General features: G+C 41.0%; 2 protein-coding genes and 1 long non-coding RNA gene across 3 annotated transcripts in view; 2 read left to right on the top strand and 1 right to left on the bottom strand.

The window, feature by feature from the left end:
- Positions 1-11: 11 nt before the first annotated feature.
- On the top strand, positions 12-1,996 carry LOC112488262 (uncharacterized). Its single transcript, XR_003052130.1, has 2 exons — positions 12-1,365; positions 1,516-1,996. It is a non-coding gene; the product is annotated as an uncharacterized LOC112488262 (long non-coding RNA).
- Positions 1,907-7,306, bottom strand: myl1 (myosin, light chain 1, alkali; skeletal, fast). Its single transcript, XM_008328815.2, has 6 exons — positions 7,052-7,306; positions 6,051-6,078; positions 4,116-4,259; positions 3,115-3,288; positions 2,956-3,033; positions 1,907-2,448 (listed from the first exon to the last, which is right to left on the bottom strand). The coding sequence occupies exons 1-6, from the start codon at positions 7,199-7,201 to the stop codon at positions 2,420-2,422; spliced, it is 603 nt and encodes a 200-aa protein (XP_008327037.1). The 5' UTR covers positions 7,202-7,306; the 3' UTR covers positions 1,907-2,419.
- Positions 4,165-12,495, top strand: part of cps1 (carbamoyl-phosphate synthase 1, mitochondrial) — a 47,983-nt gene continuing 39,652 nt past the window's right edge. Inside the window, exon 1 of the transcript XR_003052125.1 lies at positions 4,165-4,298. The gene's annotated coding sequence lies outside the window, so the exon portion shown is untranslated. The remainder of the gene's footprint in view (positions 4,299-12,495) is intronic.

The raw sequence follows: 12,495 nt of genomic DNA, 5'->3' as shown, positions 1-12,495 counted from the left end.
ACGTNAACCAAGCATCCTTACTGCAAGTCATTCTCGTCATCCAGTATATATAATATATATTTACCACCTATATATATATATAGAAGTGTGTATAAAAATAAGACGTTCCTCACCATCAAATGTCCTTGAAACATTTCTGAAGAAAGAGACCCTGTGACTATCAAATAACGCCTGTAAAAATTAAAATCCCTGCAAGAACTAGGACTATGTTATCAAAAGCATGTGTTGATTGACAGGATTAAAAAAAGAGCCTATTTTGTAGTTAAAACCACAATTTTAGTAAGTTATTTCTTCAATTATTGGATAAAAAAAACAAGCAAACAAATGAGTTTTTGTTTTGTAGTTATAGTTGTTTACGGTGTAACGCTTGGTAACGGTGTCTGACAGCTGATGTGGTGTTGCTAAGGAATGTGTCTCAGTGTGGTTGAAGAGCAACACACCACTCGTACCTGCGCAGTAGTTTATTATAGACTCCTCTTTACTCACAACAACACGACACAATGTTTGTCCCCCACGGCCAGCGTCCTCAAAAAAAAAAAAAAAAAAAAAAAAGAGAAAAACAAAACACTAGGTTAAAAACTGTCTCCACAGCTGCAGGTAGATTTCCCGCCACCGTGAACGCAGCGTTTCTCACTCATCAGCATTGCCTGCTGTCTGAATCACAGATGAACAGGCTATCTGTTAGCCTAGTTAGCCTGGGGTGTAAGAGAAGAGCAGCTACTTAAAATATCCGTGTGTATGTGTGTGTACGTTAGGTGCGGATTTAATGTCGTTTAGCCACAGACGCTGCCATATGTGGATGTTTCGTTGCGATAAGTTTAAGGGGAATTTGGTTTTCCATTTAAAAAGGAAAAAATAAAAAAAGAAATAAATACGACACAGGAAACTAATCCATCTCCTGTCGCAGCTGTTGAAAACGGTGTTCAGCTGATGGGGTTTTGTTTTGTTTTTGTTTTTTTTCCCCAGACACCATCTGTGATATAGCTCTTGCCTCTAGCCTAATAACTGCTCTCACCTGCGACTGTTTGTTTGCTCTTGTGTTTTACCAAGTGCCCCCTTCGCCCCCTCCTGCCTTCCTCATACAGCAACTGTTCATGTATTTAAAAGATCAAGTAGATGTACGCAGTTTTTCTCTTGTTGATATGACAAAAAACTACATAATTAATGCGAATAAAAAAAATCACAAAGACTAAAACTAAGAAATTGATTGTTTTTTCCTCACATTTTTTTTTGCTTTCACTGTTGACATTGACTAACATTTCCAGATTATTTTCCTAGAAAGACGTCTGATACATTATTTACAGTAGAGCAGTGATTCCCAACCACTGTGAGGAGGAACACTGGTGTGCTGTGTGGGATCATCAGGTATACCGTGGAAAAATTCTCAGAATTCGTCTGAAAACTATAAATTAATTACTGCAAATAAGTGTTGTTTTTGGTATACCGTGGAAAAATTCTCAGAATTTGTCTGAAAACTATAAATTAATTAGTGTTTTGTTTATGTGACTTTACCAGGCAGAGCAATTAAAAACTGTTCTACTAGGTGACAGTAGATGGCTATAAACACTAAAGGAGAGGAGAAAGAGGAGCTGCTGAAAAAAATTTCTTCAATTCCTGTGAGTATATCCATGTTGACATCAACTAAACTGGCCCAGGTTTCTGTTCGGAATTTTTTTTTTTTTGTCCATCTGGTGCCAAGGAATCCACAGCCTGATACTGGATGTATATGTACAATAATAATAACTTTGTAAATTCTGTTGTTTTGAGTTAAAAGTGTTAGCATGAGTGTGCCAGGCTCTCTGATGTCCAGCTGTCACTGTAGTACTACTCCCAAGTACTATAATCAAATACTTATCAGTTAAACAATCAAGCAAAGGACTTGCACCAAACAAACCACTAACAGTTGTGGGTGTTTGTGGAAATTTTATTGTGAAATGGCAGAGGATACAATAAGTTAAGACTAGGGGGGTGGTTTGATGAGCAGTGGTTTCATTTTGATGGCCAGTCCTGGGCCAAATCAGTCACCTCCCTGGCAGATAGAGAGCCAGCCAGACAATAAAGAGACAGGAGAGGATCGTCACTATCCGATCTTCCCCTCCATTGCTGTTCCAAAAAGCAGTGATTGATTAAAAAAGGAAAAAAAACCCTCAATCAAACAGGAGGATCTGGGTGAAAATGATGATGGGATGGCTTCCAAAAACAGAGTAAATGGGGAGGAGGAGGAGGAGGAGAGAGAAAAAAGCACCAGTTGGACAGAGAAAAAAAAAAGTTTAGAACAAAACAAAAGGTTTTGGAAAATGACATCTCATAGTCCTTTGCTCCATGTGCTTCCTCCGATGGAACTGGAAACAGTGAGTGGATGTCGCGACACCATGGGGTCTGCACATATATGATGTTCACCACCGCGGTAGCAGGATCCTTACACAGACATGATGTGCTTGACAAAAGCTGTGGGGGTGATGAGAGAAAAAGGAGAAGAATTAATAAATAATACATGCAATAAATAAATAATATAAATAAACACAATAAATGATAGCTAAGAAAGATGCTACGTAGAGCCACAGTACAGGAGAATAAAAATGGAGGAATAAAGATGAGATAAAACTACTTTGTCATTCATGAAAATAAGTCTTTTGGCAGACTGTCGATTTAATGTACCTCGACAGTAAATGTCGACACTACCATCTAGTGGCGGTTTAAAGCATTTTTAATTTATAATACGTTCTTCCGTAAGTGCGTGAAAATAGTACCTTTAAAAGCACTTTGCCTTAACTTTATAATATGGAAACAATCAGTCATATATAAAATATTGTCACAATTGCGAGTATAAACTGCAGCAATTGTAAAATATGAATTCTATTCAATCTATTCATCTATTAAATAATTTCATTGTAATTATTATACAATTATTATCATTAATATTATATTATTATTTATGTGATTTTTGAAACTCACCCTCGTAGTTGACACAGCCGTTCTCATCCTCCTGACCTGCCATGAGAGCATCGATCTCATTCTCAGTCATCTTCTCTCCTGTAGGGGAAGACAGAGTGAATAACGCAGTTTGTAGCATAAGCACACACACACATACTACAGTCTCTTTAACCAACTCACCCAGTGTTGAGAGGACGATACGCAGCTCAGCGCCCATCACTGTGCCGTTGCCCTCCTTGTCAAAGACACGCAGACCCTCAACGTAATCCTCGAATTGTGCCTTGTTTGGGCTGTTGATGATGGTCTGGAGCATGGGCAGGAAAGCCTCGAACTCTACTCTCTTGTTGGCCATATCTGCATGAATTGAGATAAAAAAAAAATGACAACGTCAGTCTAGAGTTGAACAACCAGGAATGACGTCACCACATCACACTTTAATTTCCTTTTTCCATCTCTTGCAGTTACATGTTCTGTATCTAATAAAAAAGTCTTCATTTTGGACTTCAGTATAATCGATTTAAACTCTAGACGGTCAGTATTAATAATTTAAAAGCTGTTTAATTTTATGAATGGATAAATTTGTGGATCGCTAACTATGGCATGTATAATAATAGTTGCATTCGGCCTCCCTCTAGTGGTATAAGGGGGGATTGATTCCCGGTAGAATCATGTGAGTCACTTCAGATTAAATTAGATTCACCTGCACATGTCACGGTTACCGAGCGAGGAAATACAGAATGCATCAAACCAGAATTGCAAATGGAGTAGAAATATATTTGAAGATAAAGTTATATTAGAATAAGGTAGGAATATGGTATTTTTAAGCTGTTACTGTATATATTCTCATTTACTGTGTGTAGCCTCAAAGGTTATTTTGTATATTAGTCTTAGCTGAACAGGCTAAACCTTTGCTGCTGTATTTCATTGGGTATTGGGAATACTAGGGGCGGGACAAATATTCTCTGAGGTACATTAGTACATGGTGTAAACATTTGAACTAAAATACAGTACATTAATGAAATGTGGATATGAGGCAGTAAATGCTGCAGTAAAAATGGAAGTATGACTTGAACCCTATATGTCCTATAAACACATATTTATCCATAGATTTTTTTCAGGTACATTTCTGCAGTACTGTGAAGTACGATTAACCGATTCTAACCACCGTAAAACCCTCTTACCGTCAGCAGATGGATTTCCCAGCATTTTGTTCACCTCCTTGTTGGTGGGGTTCTGTCCCAGAGCGCGCATGATGTCGGCGAGCTGGTTGTAGGCCACCTTGTTGTCACCCACCCTGTCGAACAGACCGAAGGCCTCTCTGTAGTCTGGAGAGGAGGAGAAGAGACGACAACAAACACGCTCTGGTGAGTAACTGTTCACTTCATTTAAACCTGTGGTTTGAGGCCCTGTCTATGAACACTGTAGGGTATTATTTGCACTGTATTATTGATCACTTGTAGTGTTTTAAAGTATTACTTTGTAGTCTGCTATTGATTATAAATATATTTTTTATTAGTATTTAATATCAGTTATTGGCGTTTGCTCAACACACACAGTCCGGTCAGGGCTGGGAGTTTAACCGGCAACCATTCTTTTAAAGCTTGTTCTACAAACAAACAAATCCATATAAATATATAATGATAGTTTACTTTTTAAATACGCATATAGTACAAGGAAAATGTTCAGCTAATCAGTGAACAACACAGTTCTATTCACATTTGAATATGGTTAAATGACTATGATTGTGAAAACTCGATAGGGAATAAAAGGAAAAAAAAAACCCCCCCCCCCCCGAATAAACCAAAATATCCCTGCTAGCAAAAACAGACTGTATAAAACAGTTTATTTCCTACTCAGTATAAAAGTACAAACCTTACAATGATTGACATCAATTCATTTTGAATTTACAGCAAAACGTTATTATCTTGATCTCAATCATTTTTAGTTATTAGTCATTTGAGTTCATCTGTGGCAGTGGCAGATAATTGCCAGCAGGTGGTGTCAGCGCCTCTTCAGAAGAGCTGAAGACATGCCTGTTGGCTGTGGTCTTATGGAGTGAATGGCCTGAATACCTGCCAGGCTGAATCAACCTTCAGACTATTTCTATCCCCCCTCTCTCTCTCTTTCTCTCTGCCCCCCCCCCCCCTCTTAAAAGACCACCTTGGAATTGATAAACATAGCTGAGAATATGAGCCCCCTCCTTTAAAGGCAAGCTCCCCAGTGGGTGTGCTGAGTAAATGCCGGGAATGCTGACAGCAGTGTATCGCGTAGCTTTGCCGTCATGGGATGGGATGGGGTTCAGTCCAGGTTAGAAGGGGGGGGGGGGTGATCATGCAGGTGTTCCTCCATATCAAACACTACACTATCCCCTCACTGTTTGTCTGTGATATCCTCTTCAAATCCCCGATATGAGCTGCTGAATATTCACCGCTGAAATACAGGCTGTTGGCTCGCTGCTCAGCAGGGCTCAACTTGTCATATAGAGTTTTAAGACTCCAGCTCGCTGCCAGTACACAAGCTGCAAGTTAATCTCAGGAGCCAGGAACTAGTACTGTTTTTACCTCCCGCCCCCAGGATGCTCAGCTAATCGTTTTCTGCCCATCTATCCATCTGTCTATCATCTGTTTATCAGGGCTGTCAAACAAATACATGGAAACACATATTTTAGTCAGATTAATCACAGGGGTAGCTCCAGTCCTAACGATTATTCGTGATTAATCGTGATCATAATTATTTGTATATATATTTTATCATTATTTTTATCCATCTATCTATTCAAAAAATGTCTATGTTTGTGTTGCTCACATCTAAAGCATCTACGTTACTGCAGGGTTGTTTTTTGTTGTTGTTGTTGTTTTTAACTGCCTTGGATGTTAGATTTGATTCTCGACTTCGTCCGGCCAATACATTTCACGCTCCATCTGGTGCGTTCAAGGCCAGCTCAGGCAAGAAATCACCATTAGTCCTGAGCAGACTCCTGTGTGTGTGTGTGTGTGTGTGGGGTGTCAGCTTATGTTAATCGCTCTCCTCAGTGGTGCTATTAAACCATGGTTAAAAGTGGCGTTAAAAAAAAAAACAGAAGAAGAAGAAAAAAGTGTGAAATCCTTCTCACTTACCATCGATCTGGTCTGCGCTGAACTCAATCTGCAAGTAAACACAAAACAGACAGGCTGGTGTTTAACATATGTGAGACGGAGCATCGTAATAATAACACAATTACTCATTGTGTCGTTCAGCAGCCCAACACAAAGTGGCATTTGACACTTAATCTGCACCAAACAATCACTTCTCAGCCGGGATTTATCGCATCTCTTTGCCAAAATTAGCCTCACTAGCCGGGGTCCTGTTTGTAGAAGTCCATCTTTAGCTACATTGACATGTCCACATTTGGTGTCAACTCCTGCACTGGCATCACAGAGTCGTCACCCACTGGGGGGGCGTGGCCTAAACCATGATGCGCTATCCATGGTTCTAGTTTTCACAGCTGCTCACGGTGACTGACCAACAGCGTGTCCACTGTCTCCTGATCCTCAACACTGAGGTCAAAACACAGATGGATGGATCTAGAACAATACAACATTTTTTCCCCCATCACTTTAATCACTGACGTTCTTAGATATGGTACCAATCTGCTGCTGGTGAATTTGACCCTCAGTAAAATGAACCAGTCATCATCTGATTGGCCTGAGACTCAGAAACACCTTTAAACCAGTCATCATCTGATTGGCCTGAGAAACTCCTTAGGACAGTTTCTCCAGTAACTCCTTAGGACAATTCAAATTAACAATTAATTTTTAATTAAAATTTTAAAAATCCATTTCTTTTCAAACTCCTTTTCAATATTATAGTTATTCTCATACATATTTAATTTTCTCTGATGCCACATTTCAACATTTAAAAAATTCTCATTAAATGTTTAAACTTTCTTCTGCAAAAATGTCATTTCTTTATTCTAAAGTTAAAATTTTAAAAAACTTTTTTTTTATCCTATTCGAAAATCCTAATTAAATCCAATGCGTTTTCTCTTATTCGTAAAATTAATTTCCGTTTCCCTGAAAGTACCACGCTGTCCTGGGAAAAAAAGTTCTGGAATTTTACTCCAGCATGGTGACGGTACCTTGACGGAGGAGAGGTTCACGGCTGGGGCAGCAGCGGGAGCAGCAGCGGGAGCAGCAGCGGCTGGCGCAGGTGCAGGTGCAGGTGCGGGTGCTGCCGCTGCGGGTTCGGCCTTCTTGACGGGGGCCTTTGGGTCCTTCTTGGGTGCCATTTCGCTAAATTGAAGACACGGACAAAATTCCCGGTTCGGGTGACAACACAAGGAGTGTAGCAACGACTGGAGGAGACTCAGAGCAAGAAATCCCTCTCAGGGCGTATATATATGAGGCTATTTTTCCTCTTGACCCCCGTTAACACCGTCCCCCTGTGAGGATTGGATGACTGATGGGAGGGGGGGTATGCGGGGTTCGGAGCGTCGTAGGATGGAGCGTCAACTTCTCTCTAAACATGGGTAATATGGCCGCGGTCCAGAGAGTGTGTCCTGATGCCGTTTTATCTTTAATCAAAAACGAAAACATCGGGAGGACGGGGGGAGAGGTCACGTGGTTGCTTCTGGACGAACCTGGTTCAACTTTAACGCACGGTGTGACGCGTCGTTACGATCAACATTGACCTCTAACGTTTCCTGAAGACGCGCTAATTACTCGACAATTAATGACGTCAATACGCGAATATTGCGTTTTTCCTTATTTGTGGCACAAAGCGTTTAGTAAAAGAAACGTAAGAAACAGTTGAATAAATCTTCTTTTACTGCTTTGTGAGTAAAGATGGCGTTTTTATGATTTAACAACATCTTGATAAGATAACTGTGTTGTTATTGGTAGAATAGTACTATTACTCTTTGCCTTAAATTGTACTATTACTCTAAGTTCTATCTATCTACTACATACCTACAGATACTTTTACTGTTCCTACACGCTACAAGTAGTACTTAAACTACAAATTACTAAAACAAACAATTATTGTACATATTATAATTATTATAATATTATAATTATGAGTACTGGTATTGCTTCTGCTAGTAGTCCGTCTACTATAAGTACTGCTAGAAGTATGATTACTACTACTACTAACAATGCAAGTAATACTCATATTACAACTATAACTACTACTATTGTACAACTACTATCACTACCTGCCCTTTTCTACTGCTATTACTACCACTATACTACCGAACCTAAGTCTTACTACTTGAAGTACTAGTTCAATTACTACCACTAGTACTCCAGTATCCCTTACTACGTCTGGTGCTGCTGAGTCTACTACTGGTTATAGTACTAGTTTTTCTACTACTACTACTACTGGTACTTCTCCCAGTTGACTCCTGATAAGCCTTCTGTAAATACAGACCAATGTGGCTAATGTGGGTTAGCTCCTTCTTCTAAAAGCACACACACCAGCCTCTGTCAAGAAGACATTAACATCGCAGTCAACAGTCAGAAACAAGATACTGGAAATGAGTAGAAGGGTTTCCCAGAAAAGAAAAGGCCGTTAGTCGTCATGTGTCCCGAGTCCTGGACCCGGGGTGAAACAGAACATGTTTATTGACTTCATTCACCTGAGTCGGCCTTCGCTCTCAAACCGTTGTTGTCTCATTTAGCCAGATTTTTTTTTTTTTTGTTGTTTCAAATATATGAAGTTCAGCCAGTCTCTAACTCACCCCATTCATTCAGATACAATACTGAACTGCAGGATAAATACGTTTTTAATGTGTATATTACACATATATATTAATCTAAGTAGTACAGTGTTAAGCAGTGTGGTTACCTAAGGAGTAAACAGTTCAAGTAGAAGATGAAATACTATAACAGATACGACAAGCATCAACGTAGACTTTGATAAATTGGAAGAAGACCTGGAGAAATAGAGTTTTTGTTGAACAGACAGATGGTGGAAGAGGTGACCATTAGGCCTAATAATGAGCCCTTGTTTATTTTTAGTCAGTGTAAGTTCAGTGAAGCGGCACCTGTGTTCAGTTTGGGGCTCTTTGTTGGTGGGCATTACCCACCACTCCTGGGGGAGGATGTGACGTGACAGGGCAGGGATCTATAGTGGACCTCTCACCTGCTGATGCCTGTAACCCAGACAAGGCTAAGGGTGCAAATTCTGTCTTCATAATTCTTGTCTAAATCTGTCTCTCTGTGCCAGCGGTGCAGTAAACCCCCCCTTCAATCCCCTCCCCCCACTGCCACCACCACAGAGCCCGGTGGTGACTGAACTGCATGCATTCCTGTACTCTGCGGGTGCATCGCTCCCCCCTCTGCCTTGCTTTGCCTGACCCCATCTCCACGAGGGCAATCCAGAGAAAGCCTCAGTCCCTCAGCTGTCATCGGGGCTCACTCCACTGCACCTTCTCTGAGGCTGACTTCCCCTTCCTTCCACAGATAGAAACTCTGCTCCAGTCTTTGCAGCTGTGCTGCAGTCCAGCCTGAGCTCCGTTATAGAATCTTTAATGGGCTGAGCAGCACTTTAGAACTCTACTTTATTAAGATGTGATGGCAGATGAGCGCTGGTAGAGAACACAAAAATGACTCAATTTTTGTTTGCCAATTAGTGAATTTTTTTTATATCAATCAGTCTCACTGTATACACTTTCAGCTGTTGGTTTGTCAATATAAATGGCAAATATTGCACTGTGAACTTTTTTTTCTCGCCCATTTTGTCGTTGCACTTCAGGGTTGTTTTATCTGAGAAATGTCCCTGACAACATTTATTTGTAAATGAATAAATGTTGACTGAAAGTCAGATATACTATATATTGATATTTATTTGTCATACATTCATTCATTTGTAGCCGGTGTGCAGGTCAGTTGTGAAACCAATACTGAAATGTAAGGTCACATTTGTGGAAGGTCATCTTACTACACATCAACCACTCATCCCAAAATAACAGCTTCTACGTCATGATTGTCGGGATGTTTTCGTAATAGACTAAAAGCTGATGGAATCTTCCATCGTCTTGGGTTTAGTTGTGTATGTCAACAATAATGACAACAGTGTCGCCCCCTAGAGCTTTACGTATGATGGTTGTCTAAAAAACAATAGACAACAGGTCTACAGTGTAGTTTAATGTTACTGTTGACTGCATGGGTTAATTGTAGTGGTGGAATCAAGTGTATAATCAAGTGTATGTTTACCTTAAACTACATCTCCCATAATGCATGTTGAATTTGTGACCATTCTTTTGGCATCCCACGCCTTATCAACCCCCAAACCTGACTGTTATAGTTTTATTTTGAGTCAGTAACATGTCGAGTGGCTTTAATAATGCACTCGTGTCCAGTCATAGCTATTTACTTCTGCACTTCTCGTCTCATCTATCATGCGATGATGTATAGTGTGGTGTAAAAGCTGGAGTATCGGTTCCCTGACTTCGGGTCTCCGGGGTTTGAAAACCGTTTTGAGTGTTCTGCAACACTTCATCCAACACTTGTGAGATGGGGCTGAAAGACATGAGGCTCAATGAGATGAGTCAACTTCAGCAAATGGATTCATGAGGTGACTCAAGGAGAAGGAGGAGTGGCAGCGCTAATGCTAACGCTAATGGCAGTGACAGACGCAGGGTTGGCCCAAAGCTGAGGCTGACAACAGCTTTAAGTGAGGTCAGTGTGTTGTAAATCACCAAAGTACCATAGTGGCTTTTTGACTTTACCAACACACCCACGTAAATAGGAAAAAACAGTCGGAGTCGTCTTTTTGTGTCTGACTCAAATGCTAATCTATAAATAATCCCAGTTAGAATGACAGCTGTCAGACGCTTTTCCTTGACCTGTGGGCAGCCTATAACAGTCTTGTCGTACAGACAGCCGACATGTGCTGTCGAAAAATCTCTTTTACTGCCTCCTTTTACTCAAGTACAATGGCACCTCCCATATCCTTCTCTATTTAAAGGGATCACCTCACATATTTTGAGCTAGTTTTGCTAAAATCCAGCAGTTATGGCACACAAACAGTTATTGTCAGTCGTGTGAAATGGAACAGAACAAATGGGTTGTTTTTTTTTAATATTAGAAAACAGCGTTGCGCATGGGGGATAGAGCATATGTTAAATAAGTAAAACAGGAGGACCTGATAAAATTCACCGTTTTATTGCATCACGGAGTTGAACACAGGGATGGAAGAGGGCCGGTCTATGAAGGATAGTCTTTGGCAAACAAATATATATCTGGTATTCTATTCTCCGTATCATTGCCTCACTCCCTTGCTTTGTCCTTTAGGGTTGGGGTGTGTGTGTGTGTGTGTGGACGGGGATCAGAGAATCGTGCAGGGCATTTATTACCTCCAGGTTTGCTTCAGGACAGGCACCATAACTGTCTCCTCCCTGGAATGATGGTGAGATCTAAGGCATTGATGTGTTGCTTAGCGTCTTTCAAACTCCAGTCTGAGGAGCCTGACGTGAACTCTCACTCAAGAGTCTGTCTGTCTGTCCACTACAACCAGAACCCAAAATCTGCAGCGCAGCGATTAGGATTCAAAGATGAAAAAAGAAAATGAAAAAAAACAAACGGCCAAAGAGGGAATGACCTGGAGACAGAGAACCTGTCCTCACTCTGGGGTTCTTCTGTGACTAATGAAATGTGAAAACCTGAGTCTGGGAAAAAAATATGCCCTGAATGCAGTGTGTTTTAATATTCCAAAGATGGCAGAGTCTTCCAGGTCATTGGTATTTTGTCTCAGTGAGGTGTTAGTTTCAGGAGTCGTGTTTTTAAGTACGGAGGGAAAATATGCTGCGGCGGTCACACAGTCATCTACTAGATCCAGAGTGGGTTTTGGACTGCGTCCACCTTCTTACCCAACTCCACCCCTCTTTTCTGAAACTCAGAGTGCTTCCTTCCCTGCCCTGCTACCATGCCAAAAGGAATGGGGCTGTAACTGAGCCTGTGGGGACAGATGGAGCCTATTTATAGTCCCTGCAGAGAGGTGTGAAGTTTCTTGGGATTTCTAAGAGCGGGGCCATGGCTCCTTAAGGGGGCTGATGCAGCCTCTGTGGCCCGCACTCTCTTTGCCCCAACCCCGGTGGAGTCAAAAGGCCTTCTCTGGCTTCACAAGGATTAGACGAGGAAAGGCTAAACAAAGATTCTCGCTGGCCTTTTAACCGAGAACACTACATCACCAGAGACGAGGGCAATCCGATAGTCGCCGAGAGGCATTGTGTCTTCTGTCTTCTTCCTCGGCTGATGACTTTCTAAGACTTTCTAAGACACACACAGTGGAGTTCTGAAGTGGTCGTCACGTGTCATCCCTAAAACAACAACAACAACGAAAAAAACTACGACGCTGAGTCAGAGTCTTTCTTTGGGTTTCGCTGTCATGGCATCACACTGAATAAGGACAGGACGAGTTTTAACATGTTACAGTGGTGGTGATTATTACTGACCACTGTATCACCCCTTAAGGTCTCAAACTCATATGACCTAGAGGTCACTTCTGCCATCATCATCTTATTGTAGCACCACATCAGTCATTGAGTTTAATTTTAAAAAAACCCAACATATTTCTTTCTGG

The sequence above is a fragment of the Cynoglossus semilaevis genome, chromosome 16, assembly GCF_000523025.1.
Source record: "Cynoglossus semilaevis isolate Cse_v1.0 chromosome 16, Cse_v1.0, whole genome shotgun sequence".
Classification (NCBI taxonomy): domain Eukaryota; kingdom Metazoa; phylum Chordata; class Actinopteri; order Pleuronectiformes; family Cynoglossidae; genus Cynoglossus; species Cynoglossus semilaevis.
The sequence above is the reverse complement of the archived record's forward strand: the minus strand, read 5'-3'. Positions and strand labels throughout refer to the sequence as shown.

Coding starts and splice junctions, on each gene's coding strand:
- myl1 (XM_008328815.2), bottom strand. CDS start 7,201: ATGGCACCCAAGAAGGACCCAAAGGCCCCCGTCAAGAAGGCCGAACCC. Junction 3,289..4,115: donor GGGAAATCCATCTGCTGACG/GTAAGAGGGTTT, acceptor CAATTCATGCAG/ATATGGCCAACAAGAGAGTA. Junction 2,449..2,955: donor CGGCTGTGTCAACTACGAGG/GTGAGTTTCAAA, acceptor TCACCCCCACAG/CTTTTGTCAAGCACATCATG.